The sequence below is a fragment of the Heptranchias perlo genome, unplaced genomic scaffold (assembly GCF_035084215.1).
Source record: "Heptranchias perlo isolate sHepPer1 unplaced genomic scaffold, sHepPer1.hap1 HAP1_SCAFFOLD_162, whole genome shotgun sequence".
NCBI lineage: Eukaryota > Metazoa > Chordata > Chondrichthyes > Hexanchiformes > Hexanchidae > Heptranchias > Heptranchias perlo.
This window is the reverse complement of record NW_027138881.1, coordinates 109,403-127,896: the sequence shown is the minus strand read 5'-3', so window position 1 is coordinate 127,896 and position 18,494 is coordinate 109,403. Positions and strand designations below refer to the sequence as shown.

General features: G+C 49.4%; 1 protein-coding gene across 1 annotated transcript in view; it reads right to left on the bottom strand.

Moving 5' to 3' along the window:
- vav2 (vav 2 guanine nucleotide exchange factor) overlaps nt 1-18,494 on the bottom strand; it is a gene marked incomplete at its 5' end in the record, with an annotated part of 167,750 nt that overhangs the window by 56,450 nt on the left and 92,806 nt on the right. The window contains 3 exons of the mRNA XM_067977580.1: nt 3,388-3,487; nt 13,463-13,563; nt 17,604-17,672. Coding sequence (XP_067833681.1) covers nt 3,388-3,487; nt 13,463-13,563; nt 17,604-17,672 — 270 coding nt within the window. The remainder of the gene's footprint in view (nt 1-3,387; nt 3,488-13,462; nt 13,564-17,603; nt 17,673-18,494) is intronic.

The following is an 18,494-nucleotide window of genomic DNA, read 5'->3' as shown; positions in this document are numbered from 1 at the left end:
GTGTGTGTGCAAGGGGAGAGAGAGTGTGTGTGTGCAAGGGGAGAGAGAGAGAGTGTGCAAGGGGAGAGAGAGAGTGTGTGCAAGGGTAGAGAGAGAGGGTGTGTGTGCAAGGGTAGAGAGAGAGTGTGTGTGTGCAAGGGGGAGAGAGAGCCGGTGTGTGTGTGCAAGGGTAGAGAGAGTGCGTGTGCAAGGGGAGAGAGAGAGTGTGTGTGTGCAAGGGGAGAGAGAGAGAGTGTGTGTGCAAGGCGAGAGAGAGTGTGTGCAAGGCGAGAGAGAGAGTGAGTGTGCAAGGCGAGAGAGAGAGTGTGTGCAAGGCGAGAGAGAGAGTGTGTGCAAGGGGAGAGAGAGTGTGTGCAAGGGGAGAGAGAGTGTGTGTGCAAGGCGAGAGAGAGTGTGTGCAAGACGAGAGAGAGAGTGTGTGTGCAAGACGAGAGAGAGAGAGTGTGTGTGCAAGGGGAGAGAGAGAGTGTGAGAGCAAGGGGAGAGAGAGAGTGTGTGTGCAAGGCGAGAGAGAATGTGTGTGCAAAGGGAGAGAGAGAGAGAGTGTGTGTGCAAGGTGAGAGAGAGAGAGTGTGTGTGCAAGGGGAGAGAGAGTGTGTGTGCAAAGGGAGAGAGAGAGAGTGTGTGCAAGGGGAGAGAGAGAAAGTGTGTGTGCAAGAGAGAGAGAGTGTGTGTGCAAGGCGAGAGAGAGAGTGTGTGTGCAAGGCGAGAGAGTGTGTGTGCAAGGGTAGAGAGAGTGTGTGCGAGGGGAGAGAGAGAGTGTGTGCAGGGGAGAGAGAGAGGTGTGTGCAAGGGGAGAGAGAGTGTGTCGTGCAAGGGGAGAGGGAGAGAGTGTGTGTGCAAGGGGAGAGAGAGTGTGTGTGCAAGGGAGGGAGAGTGTGTGTGCAAGGTGAGAGAGAGTGTGTGTGCAAGGGGAGAGAGAGAAAGTGGGTGTGCAAGGCGAGAGAGAGAGTGTGTGTCCAAGGCGAGAGAGAGAGTGTGTGTGCAAGGGGAGAGAGAGTGTGTGCGAGGGGAGAGAGTGTGTGTGCGAGGGGAGAGAGTGTGTCCAAGGGGAAAGAGAGTGTGTGTGCAAGGGGAGAGAGAGAGTGTGTGTGCAAGGGGAGAGAGAGAGTGTGTGTGTGCAAGGCGAGAGAGAGAGAGAGTGTTTGTGCAAGGCGAGAGAGAGTGTGTGTAAGGCGAGAGAGATAGTGTGTGTGCAAGGGGAGAGAGAGTGTGTGTGTGCAAGGCGAGAGAGAGAGTGTGTGTGTGCAAGGGGAGAGAGTGTGTGTGCAAGGGGCGAGAGAGTGTGTGTGCAAGGCGAGAGAGAGTGTGTGCAAGGGGAGAGAGAGAGTGTGTGTGCAAGGCGAGAGAGAGTGTGTGTGTGCAAGGGGAGAGAGAGAGAGTGTGTGTGCAAGGCGAGAGAGAGAGAGTGTGTGTGCAAGGGAGAGAGTGTGTGTGTGCAAGGGGCGAGAGAGAGAGAGTGTGTGTAAGGCGAGAGAGAGAGAGTGTGTGTAAGGCGAGAGAGATAGTGTGTGTGCAAGGGGAGAGAGAGTGTGTGTGTGCAAGGGGAGAGAGAGAGTGTGTGTGCAAGGGGAGAGAGAGAGAGTGAGTGTGTGCAAGGGTGGAGAGAGTGTGTGTGTGCAAGTGGAGAGAGAGAGTGTGTGTGTGCAAGGGGAGAGAGAGTGTGTGTGTGCAAGGGGAGAGAGAGAGAGTGTGTGTGCAAGGGGAGAGAGAGAGTGTGTGTGCAAGGGGAGAGAGAGAGAGTGTGTGTGCAAGGGGAGAGAGAGAGTGTGTGTGCAAGGCGAGAGAGAGAGTGTGTGTGTGCAAGGCGAGAGAGAGAGAGTGTGTGTGTGCAAGGGGAGAGAGTGTGTGTGCAAGGGGAGAGAGAGAGTGTGTGTGCAAGGCGAGAGAGAGTGTGTGCAAGTGGAGAGAGAGAGTGTGTGTGCAAGGGGAGAGAGAGAGAGTGTGTGTGCAAGGCGAGAGAGAGAGAGTGTGTGTGCAAGGGGAGAGAGAGAGTGTGTGTGCAAGGCATTAGAGAGTGTGTGCAAGGGGAGAGAGGGAGTGTGTGTGCAAGGCGAGAGAGAGTGTGTGTGTGCAAGGGGAGAGAGAGAGAGTGTGTGTGCAAGGCGAGAGAGAGTGTGTGTGTGCAAGGCGAGAGAGAGAGAGTGTGTGTGCAAGGGGAGAGAGAGAGTGTGTGTGCAAGGCGAGAGAGAGTGTGTGCAAGGGGAGAGAGAGAGTGTGTGTGCAAGGTGAGAGAGAGTGTGTGTGTGCAAGGGGAGAGAGAGTGAGTGTGTGTGCAAGGCGAGAGAGAGTGTGTATGCAAGGCGAGAGAGAGAGAGTGCGTGTGCAAGGCGAGAGAGAGAGTGTTTGTGCGCAAGGGGAGAGAGTGTGTGCGCAAGGGGAGAGAGAGAGTGTGGGTGTGCAAGGGGAGAGAGAGTGTGTGCAAGGGGAGAGAGAGAATGTGTGTGCAAGGCGAGAGAGAGTGTGTGCAAGGGGAGAGAGAGTGTGTGTGCAAGGGGAGAGAGTGTGTGTGCAAGACGAGAGAGAGAGTGTGTGTGCAAGGGGAGAGAGAGTGTCTGTGCAAGGGGAGAGAGAGAGTGTGTGAGCAAGGGGAGAGAGAGAGAGTGTGTGTGCAAGGCGAGAGAGAGTGTGTGTGTGCAAAGGGAGAGAGAGAGAGTGTGTGTGCAAGGGGAGAGAGAGAGTGTGTGTGCAAGGCGAGAGAGAGAGTGTGCGTGTGCAAGGGGAGAGAGTGTGTGCGCAAGGGGAGAGAGAGAGTGTGTGCGCAAGGGGAGAGAGTGTGTGTGCAAGGGGAGAGAGTGTGTGCGCAAGGGGAGAGAGAGAGTGTGTGTGTGCAAGGGGAGAGAGTGTGTGCGCAAGGGGAGAGAGAGTGTGGGTGTGCAAGGGGAGAGAGAGTGTGTGCAAGGGGAGAGAGAGAGTGTGTGCGCAAGGGGAGAGAGAGAGTGTGTGTGTGCAAGGGGAGAGAGAGTGTGTGCAAGGGGAGAGAGTGTGTGTGTGCAAGGCGAGAGAGAGAGTGTGTTTGCAAGGGGAGAGAGAGTGTGTGTGTGCAAGGGTAGAGAGAGAGTGTGTGTGTGTGCAAGGGGAGAGAGAGAGCGTGTGTGTGTGCAAGGGTAGAGAGAGAGAGTGTGTGTGCAAGGGGAGAGAGAGAGAGAGTGTGTGTGCAAGGGGAGAGAGAGAGTGTGTGTGTGCAAGGGGAGAGAGAGAGTGTGTGTGTGCAAGGGGAGAGTGTGTGTGCGCAAGGGGAGAGAGAGAGAGTGTGCAAGGGGAGAGAGAGAGAGTGTGCAAGGGGAGAGAGAGAGAGCCCCTCCCCCTCCTGTCCCCATCCCAATCCTCCCTCCATCCCATCCTGTACGAATCCCACTGCCAACGCCTGTCAATCAGTTTGTTTACCTCGATTTTGTTCCGGATTTCTTCCCGGGATGCCATGAGTTGGTCCAAGGTTTTTTGGGAAGTTTCCATCTGGCTGCAATACTTCCCGTAAATCAGGAGCCTGCGATCGGAAGGGAAGAGTGGTGAGAGAGGAATGAAGAATCATAGAATGATACAGCACAAAAGGAGGCCATTCAGCCCATTGTGCCTGTGCCAGCTCTTTGAACGAGCGATCCAATTAGTCCCAGTCCCCTGCTCTTTCCCCAGAGTCCTGCAAATTTTTCCCCTTCAAGTATTTATCCAATTCCCTTTTGAAAGTTATTATTGAATCTGCTTCCACCGCCCTTTCAGGCAGCGCATTCCAGATCAGAACAACTCGCTGCGAACATCTCCCCTCTGGTTCTTTTGTCGAACTCCTTAAATCTGTGTCCCCTGGTTACCGACCCTCCTGCCACTGGAAACAGTTTCTCCTTATTTACTCTCTCAAAACCCCTCATAATTTTGAACACCTCTATTAAATCTCCCCTTAACCTTCTCTGCTCTAAGGAGAACAATCCCAGCTTCTCCAGTCTCTCCACATAACTGAAGTCCCTCATCCCTGGTACCATTCTGGTAAATCTCCTCTGCACCCTCTCCAAGGCCTTCACATCCTTCCTAAAGTGCGGTGCCCAGAATTGGACAAAATACTCCAGCTGGGACCGAACCAGTGTTTATAAAGGTTCAGCATAGCTTCCTTGCTTTTGTACTCTATGCCTCTATTAATAAAACCGAGGATCCCATATGTCTTTTTAACAGCCTCCTCAACCTGTCCTGCCACCTTCAAAGATTTGTGTGCATATACCCCCAGGTCTCTCTGTTCCTGCACCCCTTTAAAATTGTACCATTTAGTTTATATTGCCTCTCCTCATTCTTCCTACCAAAATGTCTCATTTCACACTTCTCTGCGTTAAATTTCATGTGTCATGTGTCTGCCCATTTCACCAGTCTGTCTATGTTTGAAACAATAATCTGGGACAAAGTTAATAGTCACTTGGACAAGTATGGATTAATAAAGGAAAGCCAGGGTGGATTTGTTAAAAGCATTGAGTTTTTTGATGAGGTAACAGAGAGGGCAGATGAGGGCAATGCGGTGGATGTTGTGTGTATGGACTTTCAAAAGGCATTTGATAAAGTGCCACATAATAGGTTTGTAATTAGAGTAGAAGCCCATGGACTAAAGGGGACAGTGATAACATGGATACAAAATTGGCCAAGTGACAGAAAACAGAGAGTAGTGGTGAACGGTTGTTTTTCAGACTGGAGGGAGGTGTACAGTGGTGTTCCCCAGGGGTCAGTGCTGGGACCACTGCTTTTCTTGATATATATTAATGACTTGGACTTGGGTGTACAGGGCACAATTTCAAAATTTGCAGATGACATAAAACTTGGAAGGTTAGTAAACAGTGAGGAGGATAGTGATAGACTTCAAGAGGATGTAGACAGGCTGGTGGAACGGGCAGACACGTGGCAGATGAAATTTAATGCAGAGAAGTGCGAAATGATTCATTTTGGTAGGAAGAACAAGGAGAGGCAATATAAACTAAAGGATACAATTCTAAAAGGGGTACAGGAACAGAGAGATCTGGGGGTGATTGTGCGCATTGGGGGCATTGCTGCAGGGCAGTGTCCTAGGCCCAACCATCTTCAGCTGCTTCATCAATGACCTTCCCTCCATCATAAGGTCAGAAATGGGGATGTTCGCTGATGATTGCACAGTGTTCAGTTACATTCGCAAACCCTTCAAATAATGAAGCAGTCCGAGCCCACATGCAGCAAGACCTGGACAACATCCAGGCTTGGGCTCATAAGTGGCAAGTAACATTCATGACAGACAAGTGCCAGGCAATGACCATCTCCAACAAGAGAGAGTCTAACTACCTCTCCTTGACATTCAACGGCATTACCATCGCCGAATCCCCCACCATCAACATCCTGGGGGTCACCACTGACCAGAAACTTAACTGGACCAGCCATATAAATACTGTGGCTACAAGAGCAGGTCAAAGGCTGGGTATTCTGCAGTGAGTGACTCACCTCCTGACTCCCCAAAGCCTTTCCACCATCTACAAGGCACAAGTCAGGAGTGTGATGGAATACTCTCCACTTGCCTGGATGAGTGCAGCTCCAACAACACTCAAGAAGCTCAACATCATCCAGGACAAAGCAGCCCGCTTGATTGGCACCCCATCCACCACCCTAAACATTCACTCCCTTCACCACCGGTGCACAGTGGCTGCAGTGTGTACCATCCACAGGATGCACTGCAGCAACTCGCCAAGGCTTCTTCGACAGCACCTCCCAAACCCGCGACCTCTACCACCTAGAAGGACAAGAGCAGCAGGCTCATGGGAACAACACCACCTGCACGTTCCCCTCCAAGTCACACACCATCCCGACTTGGAAATATATTGCTGTTCCTTTATCGCCGCTGGGTCAAAATCCTGGAGCTCCCTTCCTAACAGCACTGTGGGAGAACCTTCATCACACGGACTGCAGCGGTTCAAGAAGGCGGCTCACCACCACCTTCTCGAGGGCAATTAGGGATGGGCAATAAATGCCAACCTCGCCAGAGACGCCCACATCCCATGAACGAATAAATAAAACAAATCATTGAAGGTGGCAGGGCAGGTAGAGAAAGCGGTTTAAAAAAGCGTATGGGATCCTGGGCTTTATAAATAGAGGCATAGAGTACAAAAGTATGGAAGTCATGATGAACCTTTACAAAACACTGGTTCAGCCACAACTGGAGTATTGTGTCCAGTTCTGGGCACAGCACTTTAGGAAAGATGTGAAGGCCTTAGAGAGGGTGCAGAAGAGATTTACTAGAATGATTCCGGGGATGAGGGACTTTAGTTACGTGGACAGACTGGAGAAGCTGGGGTTGTTCTCCTTGGAACAGAGAAGGTTGCGAGGAGATTTGATAGAGGTATTCAAAATCATGAAGGGTCTAGACAGAGTAGATAGAGAGAAACTGTCCCCATTGGCAGAAGGGTCAAGAACCAGAGGACACAGATTTAAGGTGATTGGCAAAAGAAGCAAAGGTGACATGAGGAAAAACTTGTTTATACAGCGAGTGGTTGTGATCAGGAATGCACTGCCCGAGGGGGTGGTGGAGGCAGATTCAATCATGGCCTTCAAAAGAGAACTGGATAAAAGGGAAGGGAAAAAATTTGCAGGGCCATGGGGATAGGGCGAGAGAGTTTGACTAGCTGGATTGCTCTTGCAGAGAGCCAGCACGGACTTGGTGGGCCGAATGGCCTCCTTCTGTGCTGTAACCTTTCTTTGATTCTCTGTCCTCCTGAAGTCTGTTGCTATCCTCCGCACTGTTTACTACATTTCTGAGTTTCGTGTTATCTGCAAACTTTGAAATTATACTCTGTATCCCCAAGTCCAGATCATTAATATCTATCAAAAAGAGCAGTGGTCCTAATATTGATCACTGGGGAACACCACTGTATACTTCCCTCCTGTCTGAAAAGCAACCGTTCACCACTACTCTCTGCTTTCTGTCTCTTAGCCAGTTTGTATCCACGCTGTCACTGTCCCTTTAATCCCATGGGCTTCAATTGTGCTGACAAGTCTATTATGTGGCACTTTATCAAACGGCTTTTGAAAGTCCATACTCACAACATCAACCGCACTCCCCTCATCAACCCTCTCATGAAAGAACTCAGTCAAGTTAGTCAAACACTATTTGCCTTTAACAAATCCATGCTAACTTTCATGATCATATTTTTCCAAGTGTCAATTAATTTTGTCCTGGATTATTGTCTCTGAAACTTTCCCCACCCCCGATGTTAGGCTGACAGGCCTGTAATTGCCGGGTTTATCCCCATCCCCTTTTTTTGAATAGGGGTGTAACATTTGCAATCCTCCAGTCCTCTGGCACCGTCACCATATTTAAGGAGGATTGGAAAATTCTGGCCTGAGGCTCCACAATTTCCTCTCCTCTCTCTCAGATGCTTTCTGCTTCATTTCAGATTTCCAGCATTTCTAGGTTCTGTTTTTATATCCACACCTTTCACTGTACATCGAGGTACATGGACCTGCTCCAGGTACACACAGGCCGCAGCAGAATATTTGTTGGGAGGATTTATTGGTCCATTTGAGTTCCTATAGTCCCTCTGCTGTGTGATAAACTCCAGATGGGTCCTGTACCTGCTCAGGACATAGAGTGCAGCTCATCACAGTTTAGAATCATACACGAACAGACGAGCAGAACCTCCAGGCGAGAGAGTCCAAATTACCCTTCAGCTGAGTAAACTCGATCACTGCCCTGAGACCTCTCCCGCTGTAACTTTCTACACACTCTTCACTGCAATACTCGTGTGTGTTTCTATCACACCCTCAAACCAAAGACACTTTCTGAGTACGGCAAGTTTGTGAAACAGGCAGATTTTGAAGAGGATTAGCATTTTATAACCACCCGCCCCATCACACCTCGCGACATGGGAGAGGAGGAGACAAACTCCAAACTCAGCGACCCACTGGACAATGGTCAGTAATTAACACTCCGACACACTGGACAATGGTCAGTAATTAACACTCCGACACACTGGACAATGGTCGGTAATTAACACTCCGACACACTGGACAATGGTCAGTAATTAACACTCCGACACACTGGACAATGGTCAGTAATTAACACTCCGACACACTGGACAATGGTCAGTAATTAACACTCCGACACACTGGACAATGGTCAGTAATTAACACTCTGACCCACTGGACAATGGTCGGTAATTAACACTCCGACACACTGGACAATGGTCAGTGATCAACACTCCGACACACTGGACAATGGTCAGTAATTAACACTCTGACACACTGGACAATGGTCAGTAATTAACACTCCGACACACTGGACAATGGTCAGTAATTAACACTCCGACACACTGGACAATGGTCAGTAATTAACACTCCGACACACTGGACAATGGTCAGTAATTAACACTCCGACCCACTGGACAATGGTCAGTAATTAACACTCCGACACACTGGACAATGGTCAGTAATTAACACTCCGACACACTGGACAATGGTCAGTAATTAACACTCCGACACACTGGACAATGGTCAGTAATTAACACTCCGACACACTGGACAATGGTCAGTAATTAACACTCCGACACACTGGACAATGGTCAGTAATTAACACTCCGACCCATTGGACAATGGTCAGTAATTAACACTCCGACCCACTGGACAATGGTCAGTAATTAACACTCCGACCCACTGGACAATGGTCAGTAATTAACACTCCGACCCATTGGACAATTGTCAGTAATTAACAATCCGACACACTGGACAATGGTCAGTAATTAACACTCCGACACACTGGACAATGGTCAGTAATTAACACTCCGACACACTGGACAATGGTCAGTAATTAACACTCCGACCCATTGGACAATGGTCAGTAATTAACACTCCGACCCATTGGACAATGGTCAGTAATTAACACTCCGACCCATTGGACAATGGTCAGTAATTAACACTCCCACACACTGGACAATGGTCAGTAATTAACACTCCGACACACTGGACAATGGTCAGTAATTAACACTCCGACCCATTGGACAATGGTCAGTAATTAACACTCCGACACACTGGACAATGGTCAGTAATTAACACTCCGACACACTGGACAATGGTCAGTAATTAACACTCCGACCCATTGGACAATGGTCAGTAATTAACACTCCGACCCATTGGACAATGGTCAGTAATTAACACTCCGACACACTGGACAATGGTCAGTAATTAACACTCCGACACACTGGACAATGGTCAGTAATTAACACTCCGACCCATTGGACAATGGTCAGTAATTAACACTCCGACCCACTGGACAATGGTCAGTAATTAACACTCCGACACACTGGACAATGGTCAGTAATTAACACTCCGACCCACTGGACAATGGTCAGTAATTAGCACTCCGACACACTGGACAATGGTCAGTAATTAACACTCCGACACACTGGACAATGGTCAGTAATTAACACTCCGACCCACTGGACAATGGTCAGTAATTAACACTCCGACCCACTGGACAATGGTCAGTAATTAACACTCCGACACACTGGACAATGGTCAGTAATTAACACTCCGACACACTGGACAATGGTCAGTGATTAACACTCCGACACACTGGACAATAGTAGTTACTCAGACTGGCTAAAGGTGGGAAGTGGAGTTCCACAGGGATCAGTGCTGGGACCACTGTTGTTCACAATTTACATTAATGATTTGGTTTCAGCAATCGGAAGTACAATTTCAAAATTTGCGGACGACACGAAATTGGGAATGTAATTAATACAAAGGAAGAATGCGTCAACATGCAAGAAGACATTAATAAACTTGCAGAATTGGTGGGTAATTGGCAAAAGAATTTCAATATAGATAAGTGTGAGGTGGAGCATTTTGGTCGGAAGAACAAGGAGGCCACATTCTGCTTGGAAAATAAGAATCTAAATGGGGTCGAGGAGCAAGGGGATCTCAGGGACAGATACACAAATCACTAAAAGTAGCGACACAGGTTAATAAGGCCATAAAAAAGGCAAATCAAACACTGGGGTTCATTTCCAGAGGAATAGAATTTTAAAGCAAAGAAGTTATGTTAAACTTGTACAGAACCTTGGTTAGACCACACTTGGAGCACTGGGCACAGTCCTGGTCTCCATATTATAGAAAGGTGTGGAGATGCCGGTGATGGACTGGGGTTGACAATTGTAAACAATTTTACAACACCAAGTTATAGTCCAACGATTTTATTTGAAATCTACAAGCTTTCGGAGGCTTCCTCATTTACCTGAGGAAGGAGGAAGCCTCCGAAAGCTTGTACATTTCAAATAAAATCGTTGGACTATAACTTGGTGTTGTAAAATTGTTTACTATTATAGAAAGGATATAGAGGCACTGGAGAAGGTGCAAAAAAGATTCACAAGGATGATACCAGAACTGAGAGAATATACTTATCAGGAAAGGCTGAACAGGCTGGAAAAGAGAATGCTGAGGGGTGACCTGACAGAGATCTTTAAGATTATGAAAGGGTTTGATAGGGTAGACGTGGAGAAAATGTTTCCACTTGTGGGAGAGACCAGAACTAGGGGTCATAAATATAAAATATCACCAATAAATCCAATAGGGAATTCAGGAGAAACTTCTTTACCCAGAGAGTGGTGAGAATGTGGAACTCGCTCCCACAAGGAGTAGTTGAGGTAAATAGTGTGGATGGATTTAAGGGGAAGCTGGATAAACACATGAGGGAGAAAGGAATAGAAGGATATGTCAATAGGGTGAGATGAAGTAGGGTGGGAGGAGGCTCATGTGGAGCGTAAACACCAGCATGGACCAGTTGGGCCGAATGGCCTGTTTCTGTGCTGCAGTTTCGATGTACCTCGATGTAATTAACACTCCGACCCACTGGACAATGGTCAGTAATTATCTGATGGGATGGGTTGGGGCGATGGGGGGGGCGGGGGTGATGGGGAGATGGGGAGGGGTGAGATGGGTTGGGTGGGGTGGGTCAGAATTGTGTGTCCAAATTCACAAAAGGGAAAAGTGAGCCCAAACATATCTCAAAGATAAAGTTTTTGTTTCATAAATGAATTAGAATTCTCGGGAGAAGCCGCGATCAGATCCTGACGGTCGAGGAGAAGGGGAATTGTATCTGATCCAGAATGACTCTGCACCGTTTGTGATTTATAGTTGAGGGAAGCAGAATTCATTAACTACACCTTCCAATCTCTGCCCACCCACTGTTGAGAGGCAAACAGTGGCAGACGATAAATATTTCAGCAAGGGCAGCAGTTATAAGGAACCTTCCTGCTCACATCGGGAATGAACTCTTCAGTGTCTGGTAATTACAGGCGAGCGGAAGCTGCACGGAAATAATTAGCAGCAAGAATCTCACATTTTCATCAAACCCAGAAAACTTTCATTAAATAACCACCTGCTGAGCAAATACGACCTCAATCTGTGAACAGCTCTACATAAATATCACACAAAGCTTAACTCACCAATGAGAATATGGGATTCGATTAGACTGGGCTTGATGGCCGGCGCGGACACGATGGGCCGAAGGGCCTCTATCCGTGCTGTATAACTCTATGAGAGTCACGGACACATTAAACACCACTCCACACTTTTGCGGTTTTTTCACACAAACTTTCCACAATGTTGAGTTTGGTTCTAAGAACATCAGGTGAATATCCTCACACTGTGTAACTCAACCCACACAGTGACACACTGACGGAGACAGCGACTGACACAAACACTAACACAAAGAGACAGAGTCAGACACACTCACAGAGACAGAGACACATTCACAGAGACAGAGACACGGTGACACATGCAGAGAGACAGAATGTGACACATAAGAACATAAGAAATAGGAGCAGGAGTAGGCCATCCGGCCCCTCGAGCCTGCTCCGCCATTCAATCAGATCATGGCTGATCTTCGACCTCAACACCATTTTCCTGCACCATCCTCATATCCCTTGATGCCTTTAATATCTAGAAATCTGTCGATCTCTGTTTTAATGTACTCAATGACTGAGCCTCCACAGTCCTCTGGGGTAAAGAATTCCAAAGACTCACCACCCTCTGAGTGAAGAAATTTCTCCTCCTCTCAGTCCTAAATGGCCTACCCCTTATTCTGAGACTGTGACCCCTGGTTCTAGACTCCCCAGCCAGGGGAAACATCCTCCCTGCATCTACCCTGTCGAGCCCTGTAAGAGTTTTGTATATTTCAATCAGATCAACCCTCATTCCTCTAAACTCTAGAGAATACAGGCCTAGTCTACTCAATCTCTCCTCATACGACAATCCCGCCATCCCAGGAATCAGTCTGGTGAACCTTTGTTGCACTCCCTCTATGGCAAGTATATCCTTTCTTAGGTAAGGAGACCAAAATTTTACACAATACTCCAGGTATGTTCTCACCAAGGCCCTATATAATTGCAGTAAGACATCTTTGCTCCTGTACTCAAATCCTCTTGTAATAAAGGCCAACATACCATTTGCCTTCCTAATTGCTTGCTGCTCCTGCATGTTAGCTTTCAGTGACTCATGTACAAGGACACCCAGGTCCCTTTGAACATCAACATTTCCCAATCTCTCACCATTTAAAAAATACTCTGCATTTCTGTTTTTCCTACCAAAGTGGATAACTTCACATTTTTCCACATTATATTCCATCTGCCATGTTCTTGCCCACTCACTGAGCCTGTCTATATCCCCTTGAAGCCTCTTTGCATCCTCCTCACAACTCACATTCCCACCTAGTTTTGTGTCATCAGCAAACTTGGAAATATTACATTTGGTTCCCTCATTCAAAGCATTGATATAGATTGTGAATAGCTGGGGCCCAAGCACCAATCCCTGCGGTACCCCACTAGTCACAGTCTGCCAACCTGAAAAAGACCTGTTAACCAATTCTCAATCCATGCCAGTATATTACCCCCAATTCCATGTGCTCTAACTTTGTTCACCAACCTCCTGTGGGACCTTATCGAAAGCCTTCTGAAAATCCAAATACACCACATCCACTGGTTCCCCCTTATCTATTCTACTAGTTACATCCTCAAAGAACTCCAATAGGTTTGTCAAACATGATTTCCCTTTCATAAATCCATGTTGGCTCTGCCAAATCCTATTATTATTTTCTAAGTGTCCTGTTATCACATCCTTTATAATAGATTCTAGCATTTTCCCTTCTACTGATGTCAGGCTAACAGGTCTGTAGTTCCCTGTTTTCTCTCTCCCTCCTTTCTTAAATAGTGGGGTGACATTTGCCACCCTCCAATCTGCAGGAACTGTTCACAGAGAAAGACACAAACACATAATGACACATTCACAGAGACATAGACAGATCCACAAACACTAACAACAGAGTGACAGAGACACGCAGACACATTCACAGAGACAGACAGACGCATAAACACTAACACACAGAGACAGACAGACAGACACATAAACACTAACACACAGAGTCAGAGACAGACACACAGATTATTTATCCAGTCTATGACCCCGGGATTGGAATTCTTACCGTTCTTTGAAATCCAGGAAGACCTTGTATAAGGTATTACCCCCCGAGATTGCTGCCACATCGATGGCTCTCAATAAACTGTAATGCACTCGGATTAATTCCTGAAACAGAGACAGAATTGTTGCTGCAGAGAGATCAACTCCCTAGACGCTGATCGTTTAATGCAGGTTCACAGCTCTCGGAGTCAGACTGAACCCAGACACCAAGAATATAAACCAGAGACCCGAAATCTAATTTTTTGAAAACAAAACTCATTTTCTCTTGTTATTTCCATGTTATTTCATAAGAACATAAGAAATAGGAGCAGGAGTCGGCCATACAGCCCCTCGAGCCTGCTCCGCCATTCAATCAGATCATGGCTGATCTTCGACCTCAACTCCACTTTCCCGCCCGATCCCCATATCCCTTGATTCCCCCCCGAGTCCAAAAATCTATCAATCTCAGCATCCACAGCCCTCTGGGACAGAGAATTCCAAAGGTTCACAACCCTCTGAGTGAAGAAATTCCTCCTCATCTCAGTCTTAAATAGTTGACCGCTTATTCTGAGACTATGTCGCTTGGTTCTAGACTCTCCAGCCAGGGGAAACAATCTCTCAGCATCCACCCTGTCAGTTCCCTGTTATTCCGTGTTATTTCTGTATGCCATGGCGAGGAGACATTGTCACGAGCGGATTCGCTGGGCTTTAATCTTTGTAAGTCAGATGATACAGAGCTTTATAATGACAGTAGCATGGTGTTACCTGAGGAGCTACGTCTTATTCTTTTGTGAAGGTGGGTCTGTGTTTAAAGTGCTTGGTCCCTTTAAAGTCACAAGTCTAACACCTGTAAATAAACACAGCCGTGGGTCTCTTCCACCAATCAAATTGTGTGATCTTAAAGGGACAGAGCAGCTCGATTGTTGGCCAGGGAACATTGCAGATTATTACACAGAATTACATAGAATGTACAGCACAGAAACAGGCCATTCAGCCCAACTGGTGTTTCTGCTCCAAATGAACCTCCTCCCGACCCTTTTCATCTCACTCTATCAGCATATCCCTCTACTCCTTTCTCCCTCATTTACTTATCTAGCTCCCCCTTAAATGCGTCTATGATGAGATGAATTATTAAATGCTCATGAGTTTCAGGCTGCGGCTCAGAATCATTCAGCATCTTAAGGTCGGCATCGATGACCAAGTCTGATGTGTGCACGAATATTCTGTAGATGACGTTGAGTTGGTGGATGTGCTGTTTTATAAGGACAGGAACGTTATACCATGCAACGCAATGTATTATTCTGCTGCTGAAGTGTGCGTGTGTGTCCCTTTAAAGCTAAAAAGTCTGATTGCTGCTGAGTGAACATATCAGGAGAGTTGTCAGTGTCTTGGAGTGTGAGGCTGGTACTGGTGCAGCTGTGGGGATCTGTAGCTTCACGAGCTCCATCTAATGGTTGGAGTGTACCCCCATCCTCCCACGGACCCCAAGAGTAGCCCGTACCCCATCCCCTCCCCACAGACCCCCAGAGCATCCTGTGTACCCCACTCCCTCCCCCAGAGCATCCTGTGTACCCCACTCCCTCCCCCAGAGCATCCAGTGTACCCCACTCCCTCCTCCAGAGCATCCTGTGTACCCCACTCCCTCCCCCAGAGCATCCTGTGTACCCCACTCCCTCCTCCCCAGACCCCCAGAGCATCCTGTGTACCCCACCCTCCTCCCCACCCACTCCCCAGAGCATCCTGTGTACCCCACCCTCCTCCCCACAGACCCCCAGAGCATCCTGTGTACACCACTCCCTCCCCCAGAGCCTCCTGTGTACCCCGCCCCCTCCTCCAGAGCATCCTGTGTACCCCACCCTCCTCCCCACCCACTCCCCAGAGCATCCTGTGTACCCCATCCCCTCCCCACAGACCCCCCAGAGCATCCTGTGTACACTACCCCCCCCAGAGCATCCTGTGTACCCCACTCCCTCCCCCAGAGCATCCTGTGTACGCCACCCTCCTCCCCCAGAGCATCCTGTGTACCCCACCCTCCTCCCCACAGACCCCCAGAGCATCCTGTGTACCCCACCCTCCTCCCCACAGACCCCCAGAGCATCCTGTGTACGCCACCCTCCTCCCCCAGAGCATCCTGTGTACCCCACTCCCTCCCCCAGAGCATCCTGTGTACACCACCCCCTCCCCAGAGCACCCTGTGTACACCACCCCCTCCCCAGAGCATCCTGTGTACCCCACCCCCATCCCATAGAGTTTTCTTTTTACTCATTCATGGGATGTGGGCGTCGCTGGCGAGGCCGGCATTTATTGCCCATCCCTAATTGCCCCTTGAGAAGGTGGTGGTGAGCCGCCTTCTTGAACCGCTGCAGTCCATGTGGTGAAGGTTCTCCCACAGTGCTGTTAGGAAGGGAGTTCCAGGATTTTGACCCAGCGACGATGAAGGAACGGCGATATATTTCCAAGTCGGGATGGTGTGTGACTTGGAGGGGAACGTGCAGGTGGTGATGTTCCCATCCGCCTGCTGCTCTTGTCCTTCTAGGTGGTAGAGGTCGCGGGTTTGGGAGGTGCTGTCGAAGAAGCCTTGGCGAGTTGCTGCAGTGCATCCTGTGGATGGTACACACTGCAGCCACGGTGCGCCGGTGGTGAAGGGAGTGAATGTTTAGGGTGGTGGATGGGGTGCCAATCAAGTGGCTGCTTTGTCCTGGATGGTGTCGAGCTTCTTGAGTGTTGTTGGAGCTGCACTCATCCAGGCAAGTGGAGAGTATTCCATCACACTCCTGACTTGTGCCTTGTAGATGGTGGAAAGGCTTTGGGGAGTCAGGAGGTGAGTCACTCGCCGCAGAATACCCAGCCTCTGACCTGCTCTTGTAGCCACAGTATTTATATGGCTGGTCCAGTTAAGTTTCTGGTCAATGGTGACCCCCAGGATGTTGATGGTGGGGGATTCGGCGATGGTAATGCCGTTGAATGTCAAGGGGAGGTGGTTAGACTCTCTCTTGTTGGAGATGGTCATTGCCTGGCACTTGTCTGGCGCGAATGTTACTTGCCACCTATGAGCCCAAGCCTGGATGTTGTCCAGGTCTTGCTGCATGCAGGCTCGGACTGCTTCATTATCTGAAGGGTTGTGAATGGAACTGAACACTGTGCAATCATCAGCGAACATCCCCACTTCTGACCTTATGATGGACGGAAGGTCATTGATGAAGCAGCTGAAGATGGCTGGGCCTAGGACACTGCCCTTAGGAACTCCTGCAGCAATGTCCTGGGCTGAGATGACTGGCCTCCAACAACCACTACAATCTTCCTTTGTGCTAGGTATGACTCCAGCCACTGGAGCGTTTTCCCCAATTCCCATTGACTTCAATTTTACTCGGGCTCCTTGGTGCCACACTCGGTCAAATGCTGCCTTGATGTCAAGGGCAGTCACTCTCACCTCACCTCTGGAATTCAGCTCTTTTGTCCATGTTTGGACCAAGGCTGTAATGAGGTCTGGAGCCGAGTGGTCCTGGCGGAACCCAAACTGAGCATCGGTGAGCAGGTTATTGGTGAGTAAGTGCCGCTTGATAGCACTGTCGACGACACCTTCCATCACTTTGCTGATGATTGACAGTAGACTGATGGGGCGGTAAATGGCCGGATTGGATTTGTCCTGATTTTTGTGGACAGGACATACCTGGGCAATTTTCCACATTGTCGGGTAGATGCCGGTGTTGTAGCTGTACAGGAACAGCTTGGCTAGAGGCACGGCTAGTTCTGGAGCACAAGTCTTCAGCACTACAGCCGGGATGTTGTCGGGGCCCATAGCCTTTGCTGTATCCAGTGCACTCAGCCGTTTCTTGATATCACGTGGAGTGAATCGAATTGGCCGAAGACTGGCTTCTGTGATGGTGGGGATATCGGGAGGAGGCTGAGATGGATCATCCACTCGGCACTTCCATCCTGTGTACCCCAGCCCCCTCCCCCAGAGCATCCTGTGTACCCTCATCCTCCCCCCAGAGCATCCTGTGTACCCCGCCCACCTCCCCACGGACCCCCAGAGCAGCCCGTACCCTCCCATCCTCCCTCACCGTAGACCCCTGAGAGATGAGAAACAAATGAAGGAAGAGATTCCTGCAGGGAGTGAGTTCTGATCCTTTCACCTATCCCGGGACAGGTCGAGAGACACTTACCTCCAGATTGATGAACACCGTCTCCATTTCCTGGGGATTGAGGACTGTCTTTAATGGGATCATGTAATTCTGTAAGAGACACAAAGTGAAACTCATTATCATCGCACAGAGTGCGGAAACATGATTCCCCCAACTAACCCCTCTCCCTGGGAGGGATCGGGCTGCCATCCCTCAACATGTCCAGCAGTAACGATATGTACATCAGGTTTACGGTCTGGTCTACCGCAGCCAGGCCTTAAATCGGTATATGGCAATAGATGCCAGCTGCAGCTCAGTGGGCAGCACTCTTGCCTCTAGGTCAGAAGGTCGTGGGTTCAAGTCCAGAGACTTGAACCCAAAATCCAGGCCGGCAATCCCAGTGCAGTACTGAGGGAGCGATGCACTGTCGGAGGGTCATTACTGAGGGAGCGATGCACTGTCGGAGGGTCAGTACTGAGGGAGCGCTGCACTGTCGGAGGGTCAGTACTGAGGGAGCGCTGCACTGTCGGAGGGTCAGTACTGAGGGAGCGCTGCACTGTCGGAGGGTCAGTACTGAGGGAGCGCTGCACTGTCGGAGGGTCAGTACTGAGGGAGCGATGCACTGTCGGAGGGTCAGTACCAAGGGAGCGCTGCACTGTCGGAGGGTCAGTACTGAGGGAGCGCTGCACTGTCGGAGGGTCAGTACCAAGGGAGCGCCGCACTGTCGGAGGGTCAGTACTGAGGGAGCGCCGCACTGTCGGAGGGTCAGTACTGAGGGAGCGCTGCACTGTCGGAGGGTCAGTACTGAGGGAGCGCTGCACTGTCGGAGGGTCAGTACCAAGGGAGCGCTGCACTGTCGGAGGGTCAGTACTGAGGGAGCGCTGCACTGTCGGAGGGTCAGTACTGAGGGAGCGCTGCACTGTCGGAGGGTCA